Here is a 25499-nt window from a genome sequence, read left to right as displayed (position 1 = left end):
TAGTCATCAAGATGACTGGTGCGCAGACGGATTCCCGGTGACCTCGTGCCGAACTCCCTCGCAAATCTATTTTTTGACTTTTTATTATTTATGTGCTTCTTTTGAGGAGAAACAACGTACCGTGTCATCCTTTTTAGGAGATAATGAAACTAAAACATTAAGTGCAGAAGAACCTGGCAAGATTTTTGAGGTTTGAATTGGTTTATTTCTTCCTTAAATTTATTGCTTTGAATTAATTTGTAATTGTTTCTCAGTGACTTTAAACCATGGCAACTTTTTTGGACAAGGTCAAATTTCTGTGTTTCAGAAAGTAAGGATTTACCTGGAAAATCTTATAGTATTTTTTTTCAAACATTTGAACTGCAACTAGAACAAAATCTAGACCAGGAACTACTACAATATCAGAAAAACTACTCAATGTCAATTGAGTGGAGTTTTTTAAAGTCTACAGTCATTCAAAAAACTAAGTGTTACTTTAACATGTTCCTGACTTGAATTATTTTTACTAAAAAGTATCTTTATTCTTTGTTACAGATCAAATTTAAAATACCCTCTCTAAAATGCGACTTATACTCCAATTCAACTTATATATGTATACTTTTTTCCTCTTGGCTGTAGTGCGACTTATACTCAGGTGCCACTTGTATTCCGGTGCAACGAAAAGTTGAAATAGAAAAAGAACCTTGAGGACTGAAAGTAATTTGTTTTCCATCCATTTCACTTTTAATTCTTTATTCTACTATCCTGTATATTCATCTAAAATTGTCATTTTCCGAAGGGCTTCTGTTCTGACAGCACGAACAAGCTATCGCTAAGCGCCGCCACCGGTTGGAGTTGCGCAAACGGCCTACACCGCCGTTTGCTCTCCAAGTGTTCCGAGTCGGCGGCAACGAAAAGGCGCCCTCGGCTTTCTGGACAAAGCCGATCAGCGGCCAGCTTGACAAGTCATTGTCTTTTCCTAAGCCGCGGTAATTCATCAGCGCCGCAGCACCGCCTCTGGATGATTGCGTTTTGGACAGAGCAATCTCCGCCGTGTCATAGACGCTTTGCTTTTGGTGGCGCCGATGCAACTTGGACGGCAAATGCGTGGGGACGGCGGCGCAAAGGCGTTTGGGATCGCAAATTGAATCCGGTACTGTGCAGGGGTTGAGGTTCTCTTTGGGGCTTTTCCAGAGGGGGTCGAAACTTTTTATTGTTCTGTCATTTTGTCCAGTGCTTTAGAGAAGGATGAAAAATGGATGCGGTGAAGTTTTGGGCTTGAATTTATTGCATGAGTTAAAGTTTTGACTTGGGGTTTTCTAGTCATACTTAAAGCCAAGGAGTTTCAATTTTAGATAAATGGAGGTCTGTTTTTTTTTAAAAAAAGATATCTGATTCGATACTGATTTATTTTGAATTTTTCTCAACATTTATTAGTACTTTTGTTGTCATTAATTCCTAAAGAGATCATTACCCAAACTCAGTTGACCCAGTATTTCAATTTCCATCACCCAAAAACCACCAAGTACTTTAAAACTCTACTCAAATCCGACCTTTTGACCAAACTATCTCCAAAAATAGTCCCACCCCGCCAGCTACAGTTTAAGTACAGTATAAGATATCAACTTATCCTTTCACAAAAGGTTTCTCCAGCCAGTGCTACAGAATCTGAACTAAATGATAGTTTCAAATTACATTTCAAGACAGTTATGCTTTCACATTTAGACTTTGAAGCCAAGCACGGTGTACATTAGAATAGCCTCCAGCGTCCTCACACTCTTGCATCCTAATAGCATTTTTTTTTTCTTGCGCCTCAGAAGTTCTTTCATAATTCTCGGCTCCACTCCAACGTCATTGTTATCTTCGCTGTCAGCGTTTAACAGGCACCTCTGCACTACGCTTGATTAAGTCCAATAAACTATGCTAACCAATATTTTATGGGCAGATTTCCACAATATCATCTGCTATCCACTGTGGGACTGGTTGTAATGGGTAAAAAAGTGCTTGTGTTTTCATTTGGCGGTCCAAGATTCCATTCAGACTGTCTCACAAAGCACGAAGATACAAATATGTATTGTGTTTCTAGTTGGAGATTTAGAATGAATTGAAAAAAATGACCATTTTGGAACAGTGTTGGGTTTAAGTCAGGGTTTTAAATGGATTTGGCAAAGGCTTGGTTACAATGGCTAACTCGATAGTGGGTAATGAACAGCAGAAGGGCTTGTAAATGGCTGCTCTGTCTATTTGGATGAGTAGCAGTTATGTTGATTAGATTTCCTCAATATGCTCCCATCGCACTGACGATGTCATGGTGCATGATGTTAACCATAAATAGTGGAAAAGATAAGAAACACAGACTCGTGAAGAGACAGCCAAGGAAAGCCAGGCGCAAAAATGACAAGGAGCTTAAAGCTTAGAGTATCAGGGAGATAGGAAAAGTTTTTGTTTGGATTTTTTTTCCTACAGGAATGTTTCATTAATTCTATAAACGACAGAAAAATATATAAAGCACACTGAATTATAAGGTGCACTGTACATTTTATAGAAAATCTAAGACTTTTAAGTGTGCCTTATAGTCGTGAGCCAATACAGTATTTTTCTTATTTTAAAAATACAAAGATGTGTGTATGTTTGCATGTTTCAGGCGACACTTGCGCTTGGACAAAACACCAGGGAAACCCCCAGCCCTCCCCCTGCGAGTCAATTTTGTGACTACGCTCTGGCATGTGTGAAACGTTGCCATCAAAAGCTTGCGCGTGTGACTGCGTCCAACTGCGTGTGTGTGTGTGTGGTGGGAGTGTAGTATCGCTGTGTGTTTGCGTGGGTAGTGTGCAGTGTGTCCGTTATGGCCGTGATGCTGTTTCACTTGGCTGCAAACAACAGTCATGAGGGACCAGAAGAGTGATGACACACTTCTCGCTCTCTCTCTGCACTCCAACTAACCTCACACATGCAAACATGCACACACTAACATAGACACACACACACATCGTAAACTGTACAGTGAACACAACAGCGGCATAAATAAACAAGGCCATGTGCAAACACAAGTAAGCATAAAATGAAAGAGAGCATATTTGCACTTGGATAAGGAAGGCTTTATATATATATACATATACATGTAGTGTAGTTGGAGTGTGTATTGTTGTTTGTGTAGGGGTGTTGTCAATTGGATGTTGCAAAGTGCTTGAATTTTTGGATAAGAGAGACGTGAGATATTTTAATTTTTTATGATAATAAAGGTGGGTTTGAGGGAAAATTGTGTTTTAGGTAAATTAAAATATAATAATGGGAAATACATGGTGTTGCTAGGTAGAAGTCATAATTGAGGGTATTAAAAACAGTTTCTTTCAAATATGACGTTGAATTTTACAATAAGAGCTGTAAGAAATTTAAATTTTGTGTGTTAAGGTGAGTGTATTGAAAAAACTTTATTTAAAATATGAAGTTGAATTATTGTTAGAATAACCTGGAAAATAGGGTCATATTTTTGTCTTGATTTGTGCATACTTTTCCTCATGAAATAGTTTTTTTCTGCAAATAAAATCGTTTAGATATCTATAGAAAGTAAACATTGCCAAAAGTTCATTTTTTATCAAGCAATATATTTTAAAACTTCAGTTTGACTCCTCTACACCAGAAAAAAATCTTTCAATTTTCTACCTCTTCTTTCTGATTGGTCCACACCAAAAAATACCTTGGCCTTTATTTCTTCTTCTTCTTTTGAGCCGTCTTTTTCTTCCCCATTTGTGTTTTATCGATTATGCAGAAACAAAAGGCTGCAAACCTCAGCAGCTACTTACCACGTTGACTTTAAAAGTTGCAAGTGGAAAGCTCAGCAAAAGGCACAACCCAGTAAAAAAAGGTGCTCTTGAAAGACTTTTGCTTTTTATTTATTTTGCTCTCTGAGCTTGGCACCCTCCAGGTGTTTTTGCTTTTTATTTTTTCATTCCATGATCTCAAATGTTGACAGTTTTATAAGGGAGAGTTCACCCTATGGTGGTTCACTTTAGGAGGCTTGCAGGAATTGGAACAGAGTGCAAAGGGGGTGGCCACAGACTTTGAACTCCGCCAAGACTTTAAAGGCTGATCAGATGAGGGTCTGCTTCTTTTGATCCTCTTCATGCAAAATGCATCCAGCACAAAAGAAGAAGAAAAAAGAAACAACTGCTTGCTCGCTATTGAAAAGGAAAATCAAGTAGGCTAGAAGCCAGGCAGCTTTTAAAAAAGTCATATACTTTCTGGTGTGGAAAGTCAGATTTTTCATATTCAAATGGATTGCTTCTCTTCAAGAAGGAATTCAGAGTTTTTTTAATTTTTAATGAAAAAATGTTCACTCAAGGCGTAAAAAAAAAAACCTTTTCTGTAGGATTGCAGTTTTCGTGAAGTAGTTCGTCGGTAAGATTGCAGTTTTTGTGAAGTAGTTCGTCGACAAAAAAGTATATTTAAAATGAACATGAGTTTTTGACTTTGGTTGGAATGATAAATTAAATTTAAAGTGGAAATTAAGTGTTTAAAAAATGTTCTTAAGGTGTAAAAATAGTAAGTGTAAAATGACAGTTTTTGGGAAGTAGTTCATCAACAAAAAAGTACATTTAAAATGAACACAATATTTTCACTTTGACGAAATGATAAACACGGACATCAAATTTAAAGTAGTATTTTACAAAGGGTTACTTTTAAAAAAACATGGTTTTCAGTTCTTGCCTTGATTCGTTTATTTAAAAAATAAATGATGTACACTTCATATTTTTAGGATGTACCATATAATAAAAATCATGGTAGTAGTTTGTTGTCTAGTTGCATTTTGAGGATTCTAACTATGTGGGCTTGCTTAAATACGTAAAGTGGATTTGCGAGAGTGCACCAGCGGCAAGACCTCCTCCATTTCCCTAGTCGGTCTGGCCTGACTGAGAGTTCTGGGCCGTGGTACTGACAGTAGTAGACCCACCGAGAACAGCTTTTTAAAAGAACCTACCGCACTTAGTGTTTATCGTACTGTATGTGTGTGGTTACTAGCGCAAAAACACTGAAATTTTTATTGTGCCAATGCCCAGAGAGGAATAAAAATAGCTCGCCAAACTCTGAACCCAAATTGCAAACGGAACCCGTCGGATGGAATTTTTCAACTTTTTACAGGTCCCTTTTTGCAAGAGATTTAGTTGCGATATAATTAAATTGAATATTTCATTTTAATGTAGAAAATGAGTAACATCATGAGGGGAAAAATGAGTTTTATGAAGTAAATTGCTCAAATGTTGTTCATTTTATTTGTATTTATGTGCTAAAAACATTTTTTTCTGTTTGTGTGTGTTACAGCTGCGGCCATGTTTGCCTGTTATGATGGAGAGGTGATGGTATTAACTCCTGTTGTGGTCTTCCATTCCGTCTGGTATGAGAATATTTTTTGTCATTTCTTGCTGAACTGTAATTTGTAGGTATTGTTGGCACAAAATGGATGTTTGTCCGTTGTGTGTAATGGAGCATGCTGGACGTCCATGGAATAGAATACATAATACATTGGCTGTAATGGTGAGTCTTGAACAAGTGCTCCACGTCTTCTCGGCGCCTTTTAATGGGCCCCTCGCAAAGAAAGAATTGATTTTTGTTGTTGTGGGTCTTGGATGTCGCACCGAGAGCCGATCAGGAAGCAATCCTGCCTTCAGTTTTGGTCTCTAAAGTCCGCTGTCCTGAACGCTGAATGTTTTTTTTTTGTTAAATAGAAAACCGTCATTGAGACTTGTTGCTTTTATCATGTGACCAATCGCAATACGAAATTGAAAGTGGCTCCAAAGAGATGACAAGCAGAAGCAAAAAAATCCCCGTTTAAAAAGACTAGTAAAATCCAATCTATTGAATTCCGTAAAGAATTCCCCCTGAGGCCATAGCGGGACTTTAAAATATCTACTCACAGAAACGACCAATGAAAACAGATGAGTTTATATCCCCTTTCTCAAGGAAGACCCACAAACGTCTACTAAACCTCCATTTTAAGGGCTCGGGAAATCTTTGAAAACACCTTTTTTACCGCCTGGCGGTATTTACCGAGGACCTTGGCTGCCTGGCGCCAAAATCTCGTAAACATTTTCCCCATTGCGACACGGATGATAAACGGAGTTAATCGTGGGGACGCTACTTTAATAAAGCCACACTCCTACTGTTTACGCTAAACTGTAATTTGTACACCAGCCTTCGGCATCCACCGGAAAGCCCCTCCGCGTCGTGCCAATCTCGTCTTGCGAGAAACGAAGAGATTCGCCGATTAAACTCCACTGGAGGACAATAGTCGGCGTGTTTCTTTTCCCGAAATTTAACGAGCGACGTTGCTCATCTGATTACGAGCCGCCGACAATCTTTCTGCTCCATCCTGAGCTCCGCTATGACTAATGAACGGTGATCTCCTCCCTCCCTTTTCCCTCCCTTGACTTCACGCTCTATTGATTATTGAAACGCTCACCCCCTTCTTTCCTTTCATTGGCCATTCGCCGCCTCGTCTCGTCGAGTTCATTTCGCTAATTTGATATTTCGACTTGATAGGGCCCCAAACGCCACTGTGCCAGATCTTCTCTTCTTTTTTTCAGATGCTTCTTTCTACTCCTTCGGATTAAATGTGGCAATAATAAAGAAGCTTGATGCGTTTGAGAAAGTGGTGAGCGTTGCACGATAATACAACTTGAATTGTTCGACCGTCAAACAAACAAAGATGGAGCATCAGGACCCTAATTTTGCAAATTAATTGAATGATGCCATACAGTACTGCTGCATCATTTTTGATAAAAAAATAGAAGAAAACTGTGCAATCGTCAACAGATAGCTTCTTTCAGCTAGTTTCTAGTAAATCTCTCCATCTAATGTATGTATACAGTACTGTATGTATTCTCTCCATTTTAATTTGACTTATACAAGCCTAAAACATACAAATGCACTTATATAAAACTTCAATATACTTATATACTATAAAGACCCAAATAATAGTAGGCACTGGAATAATATTAGGGAGTGGAAAATTCCAAATGAATTAATAATAGTAGGCACCGGAATAATAGTACTACTACTATTACTACTAATATACTTTTTTTTTTTTTTTTTCAATATTCATTATTTTTGGAATTTTCCACTGCCTACTATTATTCCGCTGCCTACCATTATTAATTCATTTGTAATTTTCCACTCCCTACTATTATTCCAGTGCCTACTATTATTCGGGTCTTCATGGTAGGCCTTAAACATAAATTATAATACAAAATATAGCACTGAATTAACTTCAATTTGAACTTATGAACAAGCGCTCGGAACCTAACTCGTACGTAAGTAGGGGAGCATCTGTAGTTCACAAAAAACTATAGAATTCTCAGGGCGCTAACCCAAACATCTTCCCCCTAACATTTACCTGAATCTTACTGTCAAAGTCTTGGACTCCTTCTTCAAAAAATGGTGTTTATTCGAGTCCAAAATGATTGACTGCTTTCTTCTGAGACCTCCCAAAATGTTTCTTGGGTCACGATTCTATTTGCCGCCACGCAATTTTCATTTCTGATCTCCACAGACTTTCTCTCCTCGCTCTCATTTTATCTGCCGCCTCCCGTTTTTCCATCCCGATAATGAAATCAGGCGGCGGCAGCCCTTCATCTGCATTAGCGCCATTTGCGAGACTAAACAGCCCGCTAATTCGCCATCCTTCTCCTTGGTTAGCCTGACGCCCATTTGCATAATTTTCCAGCCGGGGCCGCGCTTTCAGTCAAGTCGGCGAGAGGAAGCAGGAAACCGCACCGGGTCGTTTGATCCCCCATCTCAATATTTGTCTATCGGGCAAAGGGCTTGATTAACGGAGCAAAAAAAAAAAAACGATCCGCCGACTCGACTCTGCTGGGCTCGGCGCTCTCCAACAGTCAATCGGAATTTTTTGACAAGAGCCCCTTTGATTGCGTTTCACCTCGCTCAAGAGACTTTTATCGTCTCCCGCCGACTCCGTCACTCTGTCGAGTGGCGTCTCAAGAAAAAACCTTTCCAGGTTATCTTTTTTCTTCCTGTTACTGGCAGGTGTTCCATTAACCTTGAAGGCGGACTCTGTCTCCAAGTAGCCTCATTACCTTGCGACTGACGAGCTCTTAACTCATACGTGGCTGTGATTTTTTCATTTTTTTTTTCGACTTGGGTTTGACCTTCCCCCTTCGCTTTTCGACTCCGTGCATTAATGAAGAGACGAGGCGTCCTCTGTCAGAGACGCATCACCAAGTCGGATTCGCTTTTCTCTTAATGAGACTTAAGTGTCATTTCAATTAGAATCGGCTTACGGGGCTTCCGAAACTTTTTCTTGCAGGATAGATATTTTTCAGGATAGCTCGTAAACTTTGGTCGCCTGGATGTTTGGTTGCCCAGACATTTGGTCGCCCAGACATTTGGTCGCCCAGACATTTGGTCGCCCAGACATTTGGTCGCCCAGACATTTGGTCGCCCAGACATTTGGTCGCCCAGACATTTGGTCGCCCAGACATTTGGTCGCCCAGACATTTGGTCGCCCAGACACTTGGTCGCCCAGACACTTGGTCGCCCAGACACTTGGTCGCCCAGACACTTGGTCGCCCAGACACTTGGTCGCCCAGACACTTGGTCGCCCAGACACTTGGTCGCCCAGACAATTGGTCGCCCAGACATTTGGTCGCCCAGACACTTGGTCGCCCAGACATTTGTTCGTCTTATAATCCAGTGCGCCTTATGTGGTGCGCCTTGTAGTACCATTTTTGTTATACGCAGTTTCTTTAATATGATGACAAGTAGGTTTTTGTCAAGTCAATGACAATGACAATGCCTATGTCTGATTTTATGTTTTTAAATATTTTTATTGTGAAAATACGGTAAGTTAAAAATAAATGCCATTTCTTATCTTGTAAAAATGTGCTACTCAAGGTCAAAATACTAATCAATACAAACTTTCCGCCAACAATATTTTCCTTTTTTGAGCTGTCCAAAACTAAACCACAAAAAACTCTGATTTGAACGTCTACAAACACCAAATGTCATCTTTTAAAAGTCTAAAGGTCACACAAACTCTTAACTGATTAACCGATTAACCTCCCGATCAATGATATACGGCTAATCCCCAACCTCTCTGCCATTCCCGACATGAATTCAGTTATTTCTCCTACTTTTCTATCTTTCTTTGACACTTGCAGGTCGTTTATTTCTTTCGCGCCGCTAAAGAAGTCACGTTGTGTCCAGACCGCGGCCGTTCATGATGAATCTCAGTTGTAGAGTGTTCATTCCTGACAGCATTCCCTCAGTCGCTATTCTTCCACTCCAATAGATTCTTATTAGGTCTCCAGCACCAGGTGGTTCAGAGCCCTCATCTCGCAAACCCTCTCGCTTGAAAACCCATCGATCTTTGCAATCCCTTTTTTTTTATCCTGATAAAAATGTCTACTGCTCTCAACACGGCGCCCCTAAACTCACTCGCTCATGCACAAAAATGTCTCAAGGACCCATGCGGGATAGGAAGTCAGATATTTAGCTTTAAAGCACTTTTCCCTCCCCCCAAGTGGATATGAGGTACTTTGAGTAAATTCAATTTAAGGGAATTTGTCCAAATGAGATGCTATTAGAAGCCCTTGGCAAATGGGCCACGGTAAATGGTGAAGCTAAACCAGTTTAAGGTGGTGGAGGATGGCGCTAAAAATGATGAGGATTAGCCAGTTGACAAAAAAATGGAGTAGAAAAAGCAATCAAACCAATTGAAGAGCTTTTAAAAACTCTGTTTTTTTAAGTTAAAACAAACAAACCAAAAATGTATGCTATCTTATTATGTTACACAATGCGCTGTTACTGTGTATGGATTCCAAAGAGAAGTATTCCCGCTCAGTGGACTTCTTTACCTAGCGGTTTTGAAGAATCCAATACTCCCAAAATAGGCGCCAATACCGATACCGAGTATCGAATCAATACAGTTCTTGGGCTCGTTCAGGATTTTATTTACTGCGCGCTATATGATTGCTACTGTGCAGAGAAGACAAGACTAGTGCGCAATTGCACATGCATGCAGCTTAAAGGGAACATTGCCGACCTCCAAGACTCCCAAAACATACCTACTCACCAAGCGACAACCCGATCAATCTCCAAATTGTTTCCTCCTGGTATTGAATAACAAAGAGTACATTTGGTCTGGGAATTTGAAAGCACCTTGAATGAGCTTCTCTTCATGCACGGACATGTTTTTCACCAAGCTCGGGTCAAAGTGCCACTGAGCGATGCCTATTTGCTCAGTGTGCGTGTGTGGCATTAGCATTGATTTGCCATTCTGTGGGGAAAAAAGCCCAGTAAATGCCAAGCGGCTGGACCGCCGCTTGTTTTATTTATGAACACGTGCCCCTCTGAGACATTCATTATCTTGCCTGGTTACAAAACTCTGGTGTAGCAACTGTGGGAGCCATTTTCTTTTTATAGCCAATCCCCAAGCTGCTTTCACAGTGGACTTGCTTGGATTTCTTTGCATCAAGATTGGTTGAACTGTTATGTTTCATAGGTACTGTTAACGGATGCACTTTTTTATGTGTATCGTATCTTGTGCTGACCAATTTGTCAAATTTTTAGTCAAAAGTTTGCCCACCTATGTTCTAACAGGTCGCCATTGCCGCTAGTTTCTTCCCTCGTAATCATTTCTTTGCGCTCGCCATGACAACAAGCTTTGATTTTTTTCCCTACATGTCATTTTTCACTCGTGTGCGGCGCGTGGTCGGCCAAGTGGCTAGCGCCGCACGCTATAAGTCACTTAGCCGTCGTCACAGGCCACTCGTCCGTTTATCTCCATCCCCGCTCCCATTAATCTCCCTTTACTGTAACCCATCCGGTTAGCGGCTAGCCAAAGCCGATGAGACGGGCCATTACTTATTTAGCGCCACTTTAAAATGGCTTGGCTAGGTGGGGGGCGGGGTCTATGGCGGAGAGAGACGCTCTCGGTAACAACATTTGCTGTCCGGTTTGAAGACGGCAAGACGGAATCAAGTCAATAAAAGACGATGGCCGCGTGGTTAAGTGAAGGTCAAACTGCCGGGTCGCTACGTAATCTGTTCGCTTGGATAACGGCGCCACAGTACTTCAATATCCTCTAAATCAGAAGTCAAAGTTGGGGTTTAGGGACATCCCCATTCAGTTCTGTCTGTTGGTTTTTGATAGTTTCAACCTATTTTGCAGGTGCTTATGTAGCTTTATTCTCAGGGATCGGGCAAGGGAATTGACTGGTTATTGGAAAGGGAGCCGGGTGTCAAACAAGGGTGTGAAAGAGAGAAGGTAGAGAAAGTTAATCCTTGTTAATTAATCCCATCAACCGTGGCTCTGCTTTGTTCACTTAAACAATCAGACCACACTCTTGCTTAACGGTCACAAGCGTGAACAAGCAAAGCTTTAATGTTGGAATGGCTTTTGAGCTAAGTAGCTGTTAGATGCAAAGGATGGAATTGTTTCCAGGAGGGTAATAAACTAATAACCAAATGTATGCACTTCAAGCGGCTGCACATTTATAGTAGCTACGAAGCTAAATAACTAATGCAAATGTTATAGTAACGATGGTAGTGGTTGCTAACCAGTGATTCTTGGGAGTGTTTTGGAGAGTTTTTGGTGTAGGTTTTTGGGGGGAGGATTTTTTGGGGGAGGATTTTTTGACGGAGGATTTTTTGGGGGAGGATTTTTTGGGGGAGGATTTTTTGGGGGAGGATTTTTGAGGGGAGGATTTTTGGGGGGAGGATTTTTTGGGGGAGGATTTTTTTGGGAAGGATTTTTTGGGGGAGGATTTTTTGGGGGAGGATTTTTGGGGGGAGGATTTTTTTGGGGGAGGCTTTTTTGACGGAGGCCCTTTTTTGGCTGAAGGCTTTTTTTGGGGGGAGGCTTTTTGAAAGAATATTTAGTTTTGTTCTTCCAGTGTTGTCCCCAGAATTTGACCAGGACTCGTTATATTGAACATCTGTTCTGCGGCCAGTTTAATCAATGATTTTATTACGAACCTGGTCTTAGTATTTTGTGTTTTGAACAGATTCGTTGTTGGATCGATATACGAGCGCAGGTGCTCTTTTGAAGTCAACCCCTCTTCGCTGTAGAGTTTGAGTGAGGCCAGTGTGAATTGGAATTGGAGAGGGAGCAAAGCAGCAGTTTTATTCAAAATCCTTTTCAAATTCACAAGCTCGTCTTTCAAGTATTTTTATACCTTTTGAGTGTGTGTCTCTTGAGCTGAAATCCTCGCCGCCAGCAGTCTTCCTCAATGTTTACCGGCCACCTACTGTAACTACTTGTATGCATTATTATGAAAGGATTTCAGTCTGTTTATTGCATTGATTTTATATGATGTCATCATTGGCGGTGATTTTAACATGCGTGTTCGATGTTGACGACTGTCAAGTCGGCTAATGTTAGGAAAAGAGGATTTTAGGAAGACCACTGCTAAATGTAAGGCTTTTGCGGGTCAGGTGAGGTGAAAATAGCTTTTTGGTAAGGTTTTTTGCCAGTGCTTTTTGGGGAGCGTTTTTGCCAGAGCTTTTTTGCCAGAGCTTTTTTGCCAGAGCTTTTTTGCCAGAGCTTTTTTGCCAGAGCTTTTTTTGCCAGAGCTTTTTTTGACAGTTTTTTTGCCAGAGCTTTTTTTGCCAGAGCTTTTTTGCCAGAGCTTTTTTGCCAGAGCTTTTTTGCCAGAGCTTTTTTGCCAGAGCTTTTTTGCCAGAGCTTTTTTGCCAGAGCTTTTTTGACAAAGCTTTTTTGACAGCTTTTTTGACAGAGCTTTTTTTGCCAGAGCTTTTTTGCCAGAGCTTTTTTTGCCAGAGCCTTTTTGACAAAGCTTTTTTGACAGAGCTTTTTTGACAGAGCTTTTTTGACAGAGCTTTTTTGACAGAGCTTTTTTGCCAGAGCCTTTTTGCCAGAGCTTTTTTGCCAGAGCCTTTTTGACAAAGCTTTTTTGACAAGCTTTTTTGACAGTGCTTTTTTTGCCAGAGCTTTTTTGCCAGAGCTTTTTTTGCCAGAGCTTTTTTGCCAGAGCTTTTTTGCCAGAGCTTTTTTGCCAGAGCCTTTTTGACAAAGCTTTTTTGACAGAGCTTTTTTGACAAAGCTTTTTTCCAGAGCTTTTTTTGCCAGAGCTTTTTTGCCAGAGCTTTTTTTGCCAGAGCTATTTTTGCCAGAGCTTTTTTGCCAGAGCTTTTTTGCCAGAGCCTTTTTGACAAAGCTTTTTTGACAGAGCTTTTTTGACAAAGCTTTTTTTCCAGAGCTTTTTTTGCCAGAGCTTTTTTGCCAGAGCTTTTTTTGCCAGAGCTATTTTTGCCAGAGCTTTTTTGCCAGAGCTTTTTTGCCAGAGTTTTTTTTGCCAGAGCTTTTTTTGCCAAAGCTTTTTTGCCAGAGTCTTTTTGACAAAGCTTTTTTGACAGAGCTTTTTTTGCCAGAGCTTTTTTGCCAGAGCTTTTTTTGACAGAGCTTTTTTTGCCAGAGCTTTTTTGACAAAGCTTTTTTGACAAAGCTTTTTTTCCAGAGCTTTTTTTGCCAGAGCTTTTTTGCCAGAGCTTTTTTTGCCAGAGCTTTTTTTTGCCAGAGCTTTTTTGCCAGAGCTTTTTTTGACAGAGCTTTTTTTGCCAGAGCCTTTTTGACAAAGCTTTTTTGACAAAGCTTTTTTGACAAAGCTTTTTTTGCCAGAGCTTTTTTGCCAGAGCTTTTTTTGCCAGAGCTTTTTTTGCCAGAGCTTTTTTGCCAGAGCTTTTTTTGCCAGAGCTTTTTTTGCCAGAGCTTTTTTGCCAGAGCTTTTTTTGACAGAGCTTTTTTTGCCAGAGCCTTTTTGACAAAGCTTTTTTGACAAAGCTTTTTTTCCAGAGCTTTTTTTGCCAGAGCTTTTTTGCCAGAGCTTTTTTTGCCAGAGCTTTTTTTGCCAGAGCTTTTTTGCCAGAGCTTTTTTTGCCAGAGCTTTTTTGCCAGAGCTTTTTTTGCCAGAGCTTTTTTGCCAGAGCCTTTTTGACAGAGCCTTTTTGACAGAGCCTTTTTGACAGAGCCTTTTTGACCAAGCTTTTTTGACAGAGCTTTTTTGCCAGAGCTTTTTTTGACAGAGCTTTTTTTGCCAGAGCTTTTTTGCCAGAGCTTTTTTTGACAGAGCTTTTTTTGCCAGAGCTTTTTTGACAAAGCTTTTTTGACAAAGCTTTTTTGACAAAGCTTTTTTTCCAGAGCTTTTTTTGCCAGAGCTTTTTTGCCAGAGCTTTTTTTGCCAGAGCTATTTTTGCCAGAGCTTTTTTGCCAGAGCTTTTTTTGCCAGAGCTTTTTTTGCCAAAGCTTTTTTGCCAGAGCCTTTTTGACAAAGCTTTTTTGACAGAGCTTTTTTTGCCAGAGCTTTTTTGCCAGAGCTTTTTTTGACAGAGCTTTTTTTGCCAGAGCTTTTTTGACAAAGCTTTTTTGACAAAGCTTTTTTGACAAAGCTTTTTTTCCAGAGCTTTTTTTGCCAGAGCTTTTTTGCCAGAGCTTTTTTTGGCAGAGCTTTTTTTTGCCAGAGCTTTTTTTGCCAGAGCTTTTTTGCCAGAGCCTTTTTGACAAAGCTTTTTTGACAGAGCTTTTTTTGCCAGAGCTTTTTTGACAAAGCTTTTTTGACAAAGCTTTTTTGACAAAGCTTTTTTTCCAGAGCTTTTTTTGCCAGAGCTTTTTTGCCAGAGCTTTTTTGACAGAGCTTTTTTTTGACAGAGCTTTTTTTTGACAGAGCTTTTTTTTGACAGAGCTTTTTTTGACAGAGCTTTTTTTGACAGAGCTTTTTTTGACAGAGCTTTTTTTGACAGCTTTTTTTTGCCAGAGCTTTTTTTGCCAGAGCTTTTTTGCCAGAGCTTTTTTTGCCAGAGCTTTTTTGCCAGAGCTTTTTTGCCAGAGCCTTTTTGACAAAGCTTTTTTGACAGAGCTTTTTTGACAGAGCTTTTTTGCCAGAGCTTTTTTGCCAGAGCTTTTTTTGACAGAGCTTTTTTTGCCAGAGCTTTTTTGCCAGAGCTTTTTTGCCAGAGCTTTTTTGCCAGAGCTTTTTCGCCAGAGCTTTTTTGCCAGAGCTTTTTGGGGAGCTTTTTGATGAGCTTTTTGCCAGAGCTATTTGGGGAGCTTTTTTGCCAGAGCTTTTTGCCAGAGCTTTTTTGGAGAATTTTTTGCCAGAGCTTTTTGGGGATTTTTTTGCCAGAGCTTTTTTGGAGAATTTTTTTGCCAGACCTTTTTTGGGGATTTTTTTTGCCAGAGCTTTTTTGAGGAATTTTTTGCCAGAGCTTTTTTGAGGGTTTTTTTGGGGAGCTTTTTTGAGGATTTTTTTGGGGAGCTTTTTGCTAGAGCTTGTTTTGCCAGAGCTTTTTTGGGGAATTTTTTGCCAGAGCTTTTTGGGGGATTTTTTTTGCCAGAGCTTTTTGGGGGATTTTTTTTGCCAGAGCTTTTTTGAGGAATTTTTTTGCCAGAGCTTTTTTGGGGAATTTTTTGCCAGAGCTTTTTTGGGGAATTTTTTTGCCAGAGCTTTTTTGAGGAATTTTTTTGCCAGATTTTTTGAGGATTTTTTTTGCCAGAACTTGTTTTGCCAGGACTTGTTTTGCCAGAACTTGTTTTGCCAGGACTTGTTTTGCCAGGACTTGTTTTGCCAGGACTTGTTTTGCCAGGACTTGTTTTGCCAGAGCTTGCTTTGCCAGAGCTTGTTTTGCCAGAGCTTTTTTGAGGAATTTTTTTGCCAGAGCTTTTTTGAGGAATCTCGTCATACGCTGCTGAAGGTATGATGACTACTAGGCTTTTTGCCAAGTCAATGATGACGACAATGCCTATGTCTGACTTTCATTTCGTTTTGCCAGAGCTTGTTTTGCCAGAGCTTGTTTTGCCAGGACTTGTTTTGCCAGGACTTGTTTTGCCAGGACTTGTTTTGCCAGAACTTGTTTTGCCAGGACTTGTTTTGCCAGAACTTGTTTTGCCAGAACTTGTTTTGCCAGAACTTGTTTTGCCAGAACTTGTTTTGCCAGAACTTGTTTTGCCAGAACTTGTTTTGCCAGAGCTTTTTTGAGGAATTTTTTTGCCAGAGCTTTTTTGGGGATTTTTTTGCCCGAGCTTTTTTTGGGGAATTTTTTTGCCAGAGATTTTTTGGGTATTTTTTTGCCAGAGCTTTTTGGGGGATTTTTTTTTTGCCAGAGATTTTTTGAGGATTTTTTTTGCCAGAGCTTTTTTGAGGATTTTTTTGCCAGAGCTTTTTTGAGGATTTTTTTTTGCCAGAGCTTTTTTGAGGAATTTTTTTGTCAGAGCTTTTTGGGGACTTTTTTTTAACAGAGCTTTTTGGGGAGCTTTTTTGCCAGAGCTTTTTGGGGATTTTTTTGACAGCTTTTTGGGGATTTTTTTTACCAGAGCTTTTTGGGGATTTTTTTTTCCAAAGCTTCTTGGGGAATTTTTTTGCCAGAGCTTTTTGGGGATTTTTTTTGCCAGAGCTTTTTGGGGATTTTTTTTGCCAGAGCTTTTTGGGGAATTTTTTTGCCAGAGCTTTTTGGGGAGCTTTTTTGCCAGAGCTTTTTGGGGATTTTTTTTGACAGCTTTTTGGGGATTTTTTTGGCAAGCATTTATGGTTTGAGTTAGGTTGTAGCGTTTAGGGTTGTGATTCAATTTTAGAACTGGATTTTATGTCCGTTTGCCATACTTCTGACTGCCATGTCATTAGTAACCAATGACAAATTGGTGTTGTAGCCCGCCGCTAATGAGAGATTTTAATTATCGGCTAATCCGCTGGTCATTTTGTGATGAAGGGATCAATCATTCCCTCATTTAGATGTCAGACAATTGTAGGAAATGAGCTCTCGTCCTCAGAGTAACGCAGCTGCTCTCCGCAAAATGACCATTATTTTCCAACAGGGGAAGTTCATTTTTCAGGCTTTAATTCCATTTGATTGAGTTGGACTCTTTACTTCAGCTCTCTCTACATTTCAATAATAAATACCATTTTTATTTTCCGTATTTTAACAATGTAAAACATACACAAGGAAAGGCTTCTTGGGGCAATAATGGACCCTGAAATGTTAGATAAATGGCGAAAGCTTGAGCCTCTCTCTTGGGATTTCCAGGGTTTTTTTAAAGCCCACCTTGAAAATATTCGTAGCGGTTGAAAGAAAGTCGGCAACATTCCAACAATTCCTTGTGTGCTCTTTTGAAAAGGTTGAGCTGGGGGATTTGTCTTTGGGGATACAGCACTTGGGGTCTAGAAACTGTTCTTGACTGCCATAGAAACATTTTAAGACATTTTTGTTTTCACTCATCCATCTTTCTCTTTTTAATCTAGGTCAAGTTGAGAATCCTGGACTTCCCTTGCCCTACCCACTTCATCCAGGTGGACCAATAGCTGTGAGTAGAAATGTAGCTTGAGTGTTCAATTTAGAACTTCACCCTTCAGTTCAGGTCTTCCACCATGACATACCATTTCGGACATACTGTATTTTTAACCTATCAAAAAACATATAAACCTTTCAATAGGTAAATGCTTTTAAATTAATAACCTTGTAACCAGATCTACATTGTCCATTCTTTAATCAAGGGTCAGTTTCTATGGTCTTAGTCTATACTAAATGCGTACATGTCTTTGTTAAAATACCCCTGCCTACACAGTCCAGTCAACATGGTACAATTCAATTTCTCTAACCGTTCTAAATCAGCACTACGTTACCTCCTATAAACTTGCACACGTGATCATCCATGCTTTAGCATAGCGTTGGCTATCCTACCCACTGATTAGCTGGCTCTTCGCTTGTATTTGCGAGTCAAACGCCTCCCTGTTGTCCCGTAAAACTGGAGCTGTTTAAGCCTAGCCATCCTCCGTGTCGCTATTAATCACGTAAGCAGATGCTATTTGGGCTGCAAAACAGCAGCTCGGCCTACAGGCTTTTTATCCCTTTTTTTTTTCGTTGAGATGTCCTATATTTATTCCAGGGCCTTACTACCGAATGCCTGCTTTTTTTCCGGAGTACTAATGAGGTGTAGCAATTGTAGTAGAAGTAGTAATTCTCCTCAAAGCATTGGGTTTAATTGCGGCGACTAATGTGAAGATTCAATCCCAGTGACGGGGTTGTCGCTAAGTGGGATTTTTTAACGGAAAAGATCAAATTGCGTAAATTTTATCGGATATTTTACATTCTTGGCAACACTGACTGTTCTGAATTGAAGGCAATACACTGTAAAAATTAGTTTTTTTCAATTATAAGCACATAACAAATGGTAAGTCCAATATCAGGATAAAATATAAATAGTATTATTTTCTTCTTTCAAAGTCGTGTCCTTCTCCAAGAACGATAATTAGCTTTTCGTTGAAAATAAAATAAATAACTACCGAAAGGAAGGTCTTGTCCATCATAACTGTTTAAAATATCACTGGAATTTCATAATTCTTGTTTCTACCTTTCAAAAATTACATCTTTTTGTAAAGAAATCAGGACGCTACCTTCCTTCCTCGTCAACAAAACCAATCAGAAAGAACATCCATAATGGCTCCTGTTGCAGGGCATGTTTGCCCTTTTATCGCTTGTGTATTTATTTGCACTGTGTGTGTATGCATGTGTGTATTTGTGTTACTTCTTTCATTTCTCCTCTTGCTCCACTGCTCTATTTAAATGTCAGCATGAACGTTGTGTTGTCATGGAAGAACTGTCAGCACATTTACTGCTGCAGTGTGTACATCCCCATGTGTGTGTGTGTGCATTAGTGATTAGTGTGTCTCTTGAGGTCTGCTCATTTACAGCAATATCTTGTTCTGCTAGGACTTTGAGCAGATCCACTTTCACACAGGCTCATTTGTAGCTGGCGCGCCATCCCGATGGATGAATTGATCGTTAGATCGGCCAGCGTGTCCGTTGCCGTTAGATCGATTGTCAAATACAAACACTTTAAATGAGTTAAAAGCTTCTCTTATATTGTTTCATGCTATGTAAGCACTGTCACATGACCACACAATACTTAAGTCTTAACCTGTGACATTTATTTGTCCATCCTTTAGTTTTATACACCTTATTTTTCTCCTAAAACCACAGACTTCCTCCTCTATGAACCCCCCTATACTTCCACAATACAATTAAATATTTCTCACAATTAAATAAAAAATCTCTTAGTCCAGTGCACAAAAGATACTCCCAAAAATACATACAAGGTGCAAAATCCTGCATGCAAATGTGCTGCTACAGCATTTCTGAAGAGATTATCTTTACATATGCCTATACATATATTTTTTCATATTTGTTCTCTACCTATTTGCAGAAGAATTAACCGTCTGCCCTCTTTTTTTTTCTCCCCTAGTTGAGGTGTGGAGCTGTGAAGATAAGGCAGAACATTAGCTGGGGCAAACCAGCGGCATTGTTCCGCCGGACGAGCGCCGTGTTCTTCTTTTCGCCTCACATATTTTTAGAGGTAATACAACTGTAGCCACTCGGAAAATTCAAGGTTATTAAAGGGGGCTGCGGTGGGCAGGGTTGGTCGGAGAGTGAAGGTGGGGGGTTTGGGATCCTTCAAGAGTGACATCCCGCTGATTTTTTTAGTAGCTCTGACCACCATTTTTTCAATATCGGGGAAAGAGCTTTGCCGTTATTATTCTCCGTCAATACAATATTTCTTAAAGGAATGTGGGAGTTTTGGGGGGAGGTGCTAATGGGAGGGAAAAATATGGATGAAAAGATGTTACAAAATCTAAATTAAAGTACTGGAAAATATTACTAAAATAACAGGAGCGGTATTGTCAGAAATTACAATAATAGTTGTATCTGAAATAAATATTTTTAAAGATTATTTTAAATATACAGGATAAATATGGATATTTGCATCCTTGAACCATACGCCTATATAAATTTTCAACATATACTTTCTTATATTTCTGTATATAAATTTTCTAAATTTAATTTTTGATGTATTTTCATGACTATAAGGCGCACTATAAGTCTTAAATTTTCTCCAAAATAGACAGAACGCCTTATAATCCAGTGCGCTTTATATATGGAAAAGAAATTAAAATGTCATTCATTGAGGGTGCGCCTTATAATCCACTGCGACTTATATATGGGAAAACACAGTATAGTAGTTACTGTAACTACTGCTTTAATGATTTTATTCTTAAATCTTAACCATACTTATGATTGTATTGCAGGCTTGCCCTCATTATTCCCCCTGAGCGGACCAAAAAGTAATGTCCCGCCACCACCACCGTTTCGAACGGGACTACCGGGCACCCTGGGAGCGCCGTGACATCCGCCTTACGGGCCTCCACAATGGAGGCGCCAATCATAGTTGTGCCTCTGCCGTACTCAACGGCAACAACCGGCCTGGACTCCTCCCATTGCCCGTCATCCCTTCGCTCCTCCCCACGCCAAACGGCGTGGCGGTGACAACATCGAGCGGGGAGGCGGCCGTCAAGCGGGCCATGGTGGTCCCGCCATCGTCCAAGGTAGGTCAAAATCTCTTCTGTCACCAGACGTTTGGTCTCCGGACCTTTTGGTCACCGGTCAAATGGTGATAGAATGTTTACTGTTGAAACCAGCACTTAAAATTATATTCATGAGAGAGTTTAATATCTGAGAGAGAGTTTAATATCTAAGTACTGTTTAATATATAAGTACTGTTTAATATATAAGTACATTTCGGCTATCTCCAGAGTGAAAAAACTCCTAGAATAGCAAAACTATGTCTTCGGATTTGAGACAACTCGCCCTGTAGAGTCATAAAAATGATTTTTGAGGCAGGTGCATTGACTTTATCCCCCTCCCGAACCATTTAAGTTCCCGTCATCTGTGTTCATAGCCGTCTAAAAGGTCAGCGAGGTTCATCGGCGGACTCTGCCGTTAATTGCCTGAGTCGTTGCTGAAGGAGCAAATCACAGACCATGAATCAGCTTTGTCACTCCGTGTTTCACGGCTTAATCCCCCCTCGTAAATGTTCCGCCAGCCTCCTTTTCTGGCGGTCACTTTCTGGGCGGCGTCAGCTACTTTTCTATTATAAGCCGTATGTCCATTGCTTTTCTCCAACTTGCCTCGTTTGGTTAAAACAAAGTTTATAGCATCGATCTACTCTCCGGGGAGGTAAACACGGGCCGTAGTAATTTAAGAGTTCCCGCGGAACGCCAGGGTTTGCACATCGTAAATCTGCGTTGGCGCCGTTCCAATCGTTGTTCGCTCTTACCGCGGCCATCTCATGATTCAAGTGCAATTAGGCGACATTCCTATAAAGCCACTTATTATATTCCGGTGTAGAGAAGGTGAGCATTTTAGCGTAGCACTCTTCCCAGGATACCACTTTGTTTGTTTTATCTTGGACTTTCTCTGGCCTTTTCTCGTGTGCAGCTTTTCGACAGCTCTTTGCTAAATGGCCAACGGATAGCCGCCATGTCTAAAAGGGATAGAGCTCGTCCCGGCTTTAATTACGGTGCCGGACCCCCCCGGGAACAAGCCGACACCTCCGGTGCGTGGCTTTCCATCTCCGCTAGCCACTCCCGTTCCGTCAAATCGGATAAAAGCTGCTCCGAAATTCCCATTGGGAGTTTTCCAACGTGTAAAAAGCCACGCTACGTAAATGCTTGGCGGCCAATCACGACACGGGACAAGATGCCTTTCACTTTTCTACAAGTACACCATCTGGCATTATTGTCCGTTACCGATGTAAAGGTACTCGCACGGAACAGCAGGTTGTAGTTAATTTGCGGACATGTTTTTTTTTTCCCGCGTTCCCAAGTCGCTCCGTTAATTATTTGTCAACGGTTTTCCGAGCCGTTGTCCGTTTATAAAAAAAAAATAATGCCCTCCTCTTAAAGACATTGACATAAAATCACTGCAGTCAAGCATTCACGGTAATATAACTTTCATGGAAACATCGTAAAAGGTTTAACAAGACTTTGTCCTTTTTTAAGGGCTGGGCTGTGATTGGATGTTGCTAGGATGGGATCAGTTTGACCAGCATGCCTAGATGGGAATGATAAGTTGATATTTTATTGAATGGTTAAGACTAAAACTGCTATTATGACTTTTGATTTCCAAAATCGGCTTTTTTTGTAGTTCCGAATTTTAAATATGTCAAAAATCAATAGTGGGCACCTGCAGTACTGCAATTTTCTTTGCTAAAGGACCTCACTAACATTAGCCCTTTATTTTGCCGACTTATTTTTCATGTAATAATTGAAGAGAGGAAAAAATTGCGACTATGCACCTTTGTCGGAGTGCATTAATATTCATAAGGCGATTAATCACTTGCATAAATGAGTCTCGCCGAGCATCCCCAACCCCCAAAAAAGCAGGCAAATATAAAACTAGCGTAGCGAAGCCGCTGCTTAAAAGCTGAGCTCTTTATTCATGCAGATTACTGGCGAATAAAAACGAAGCTATCGACTTGGCTAAGACTTGAGATGTGGAAATATACTCTGTAGTAGTACTCATCTAGAATATATGTCTAAAAATATATATAATGTATTTTTCGGACTGTGAGTGGCACAAGACAAAAAATATACTATGATAGGGATAAACATATTTATGAATCGCTCTGGAGTACAAATTGCAATACATAAGGAGAGGGAAAATATCATTTTAATTAACCAAAAATGAGCAAAATACATTAAAGTAATAGTAAAATAGAAAACAACAGACCTGTTAGATTAGATTAGTTAACTTTACTTATCCCAGATTCTGGAAATTTCAAGTTATTGTTATGTTAACATATGTTATGTTATCATATTATTGTTACAAAATTAACCAAAAATATTAACAGTACTTTGGATAAATAGAGCATCATTAGTCACTGTTAACATTAAGAGAAAAATATATATATGTCACTTAAAGTAAAGTTTGTAGGCCCAGGCAAACTTTTAACAAAGTGTGACTTATAGTCCAGAAATACGGTAGTTCGATTTTCCCAGATACTTTGTACACCAATAGCCCCAGAATATAAAGGCCTACCCACTATTCCCACTAGAAATAGTGTACTTTTTATGTCGCAAAATACCCCCACAACATAATAATTCCCACTGTTTTCCACAGTTGGGAGATTGTATTTTATTTTGTAACCACTGCAGGTTTAGCACAGAGGTACTAACTCTCACACAGGTGCATTAATCATAAAAAAAGTGAGGTAAGAATTTGCCAAACTGCATTATTACTATTCCGCAAAGCTTCGGGGAGAACGTCCTATACTTTGGCTTTAACTTGCGTGATAAAGAGCTTTCCGGGGACTTCTTGCAGACGTACTCGCGCATAAGCTTTTTTATTGTATCCGAACGAGGTAATGATGCCGCTGGAGGCCAGAAAGAAAGATGGACGGAGCGGTCGCCATCTCTTCTGAGTTGCAGGAGGCACACACCGGCAATCTCTGGTCCGCTTTTGTCGTCATGTGAAACAAGCCAGGCGCCCTGAGCCGCTAAGTCCCCAAAGGGAAAGCGAGATGTTCAAGGAGTTACGCTGGAATAAGACAGCACAGCCTTCCCTTCTATTTTTTTCCCTTTCCCAAAGCCTATTGAGCTGTCAGATTGCAGTCCACCCAGAGAATATTGATTTTCCCGTCACATGTCCGAATCCGCTCCAAATCTTTTAACTTTTCTTTTTTTTAATATATACTTGAGAAACTTCTACAATATCAATGTGATTGCTTATGTTTACTTTATTTAATTCTAACATTTAGATGCTTTTTTTGACAGATAACCACAAACATTGGCCGTATTTTTCAGACTACAAGTCGTTTTTGGGAGTAAGTGTTTGTTTATTTTAGTAAAAATCAATAAGAGTTTTACTTAACAATAATAATATGAATAACTGAATAGATAGGCATCTGTTTATATCAGATTTTTAGATTTACCCTTAAAAAACAACGTAATAAACTGCTCAGAGAAGAAAAAATCGTATATAAGTCGCAGGCCCAATCAAACAACGAAAAAAAAATTATTGAATTTAATAATATTGACTGTTTTTTTATTCTCATTATATAAATATAGTTAGATTTAAAGCTTTACCACAAAGTACAATAACAAACAAATACATCAGTAAATAAGTGATAAATAATTTTAACAAAGTACATTAATAAGTAGTTAACATGGAGTCACAACATAAATTAGGAAAAGGCACAGATAACAAACAAATAAACAGATATATAGTCAATAAATAATAATAATAATAAATAAAATAGTCAGTAGTTACTTGCTAAAGCCTAGCCTTTTTCCCTAATTTCAAAAACCCTTACAACGTTTGCCTTCCCAAAACTCTTTCAAAAACTGCGACCTGCTCTCTTAGACCATTAATCCAATGAGTGGAGACTATAAATAAATTCTGTTCTTACCACAAGGGGCGCCCAGTCCGGCCTCGTATTAAAAAAACCACGTGTAAACTCGTGACACTGTGCGGCCATTTCTGCGCTTGAATGCGATTCATTAAGCTCATTTAAATGAGGTCGTTATGCCAATGAAATGAGGCCCTATATATTTGCGAGCAGATTAAAAAAAACTAAACAACTTGGATCTTGCATGTATGAGTGTGTGTGGTGTGGTGTGTTTTCCTAGGGGAGGTCTACATCCCCATCAAAAGCTAGCATTAAGCGCAATAACCACTGTAGCATCCTGATAACGCTCTATGAACAACTTGACAATGGCGGCTATTAGGATGCTTTAATTAGCTCTCGGCCTGTTTTAAATAACAAGTAACGAGCGCCAAGCCCCGCACGACACGCGTACAAGTGATAGGCCGCTCATTAAGGTGTTCTGGATATAGTCCGAGGATGACGTGACGGGCTACAAACGAGCCCCTGTAGCTTTGCCTTTGCAAGTGTTTTCAAATAGCACTCGTAAAAAGTCTTTTATGGACCGTGTCGTGACCTACGATAGAAAATCTCTTTAGTTTTTTTCTCATTTCTAAACAATTCTTCCCATAGGAAATAATAGGAAATGATGTTCGGTGTCTTCGAGAAGTTTCAATGCGGTGAGGAAATTCTATGTGAAAAGTTTTTTGGTATTTTCAGGTGGCTTTGAGTTCTGAGTCAGTGACTTAATAGACAGGGACTCTGTCAGGAATAATTAGGATATATTTAATGGCTTTGGGCTGTTTATTTCCACTCTTAGATGAAGGTTACTGTCAAAATAAATTATAAAAATAGACAGGGAAACATTGGGAATTCAAAATAACTACGTTAAATGAGCTAATTCTGTGTTTTCCGATCTTTTTCAGCTGTGGTAAAGTTTTTGCGTTGGAAAAATCTCAAGGCTAACTTCTAATTTAAAGCGATATGGCCTATATTAACAATAGAACGTCGTTCTCATCAAAGTTTTAGCAACAGGAATCATATAAACTTCTGTTTCACGTAACGTAAAAACAAGAGGGCTTAAATTTCGTAACATTACGACTTTTTTCGTACTTTTGCAAATAGAAGTTTCGTCTTCACACAAACGTGAAGCCAATAAAACTAACATTTTACGTTACGTAAAAATCAGCAACAAAATACACTTAAATTTCTTTATTTTACGATTTAAATCTTTTAATAGTACAATCTATAAGGTAATATGTACGTCTTTCAATTTTAATTTCATAGTAGTTTGATTTTAA

General features: G+C 39.6%; 2 protein-coding genes across 3 annotated transcripts in view; one reads left to right on the top strand and one right to left on the bottom strand.

The window, feature by feature from the left end:
- The window catches only part of chgb (chromogranin B), a 141188-nt gene extending 133160 nt beyond the window's left edge, over positions 1-8028 (bottom strand). Inside the window, exons 1-2 of the mRNA XM_077712225.1 lie at positions 8014-8028; positions 7348-7358 (exon numbers count right to left, since the gene is read on the bottom strand). Coding sequence (XP_077568351.1) covers positions 7348-7358; positions 8014-8028 — 26 coding nt within the window. The remainder of the gene's footprint in view (positions 1-7347; positions 7359-8013) is intronic.
- The window catches only part of klhl29 (kelch like family member 29), an 89795-nt gene continuing 69991 nt past the window's right edge, over positions 5696-25499 (top strand). The window contains exons 1-4 of one of the 2 annotated variants that reach the window (XM_077740989.1): positions 5696-6628; positions 17243-17304; positions 19243-19353; positions 20084-20380. In XM_077740989.1, coding sequence (XP_077597115.1) covers positions 20123-20380 — 258 coding nt within the window. In that variant the 5' untranslated portion in view covers positions 5696-6628; positions 17243-17304; positions 19243-19353; positions 20084-20122. Of the gene's footprint in view, positions 6629-15682; positions 15702-17242; positions 17305-19242; positions 19354-20083; positions 20381-25499 lie in introns of those variants that run through there. The other variant, XM_077740996.1, reaches the window with a different exon arrangement.

Source organism: Stigmatopora nigra, chromosome 2 (genome assembly GCF_051989575.1).
Source record: "Stigmatopora nigra isolate UIUO_SnigA chromosome 2, RoL_Snig_1.1, whole genome shotgun sequence".
Taxonomy (NCBI): domain Eukaryota; kingdom Metazoa; phylum Chordata; class Actinopteri; order Syngnathiformes; family Syngnathidae; genus Stigmatopora; species Stigmatopora nigra.
Note: the sequence above shows the minus strand (reverse complement) of the source record. Positions and strands in the feature narration are given on the sequence as shown.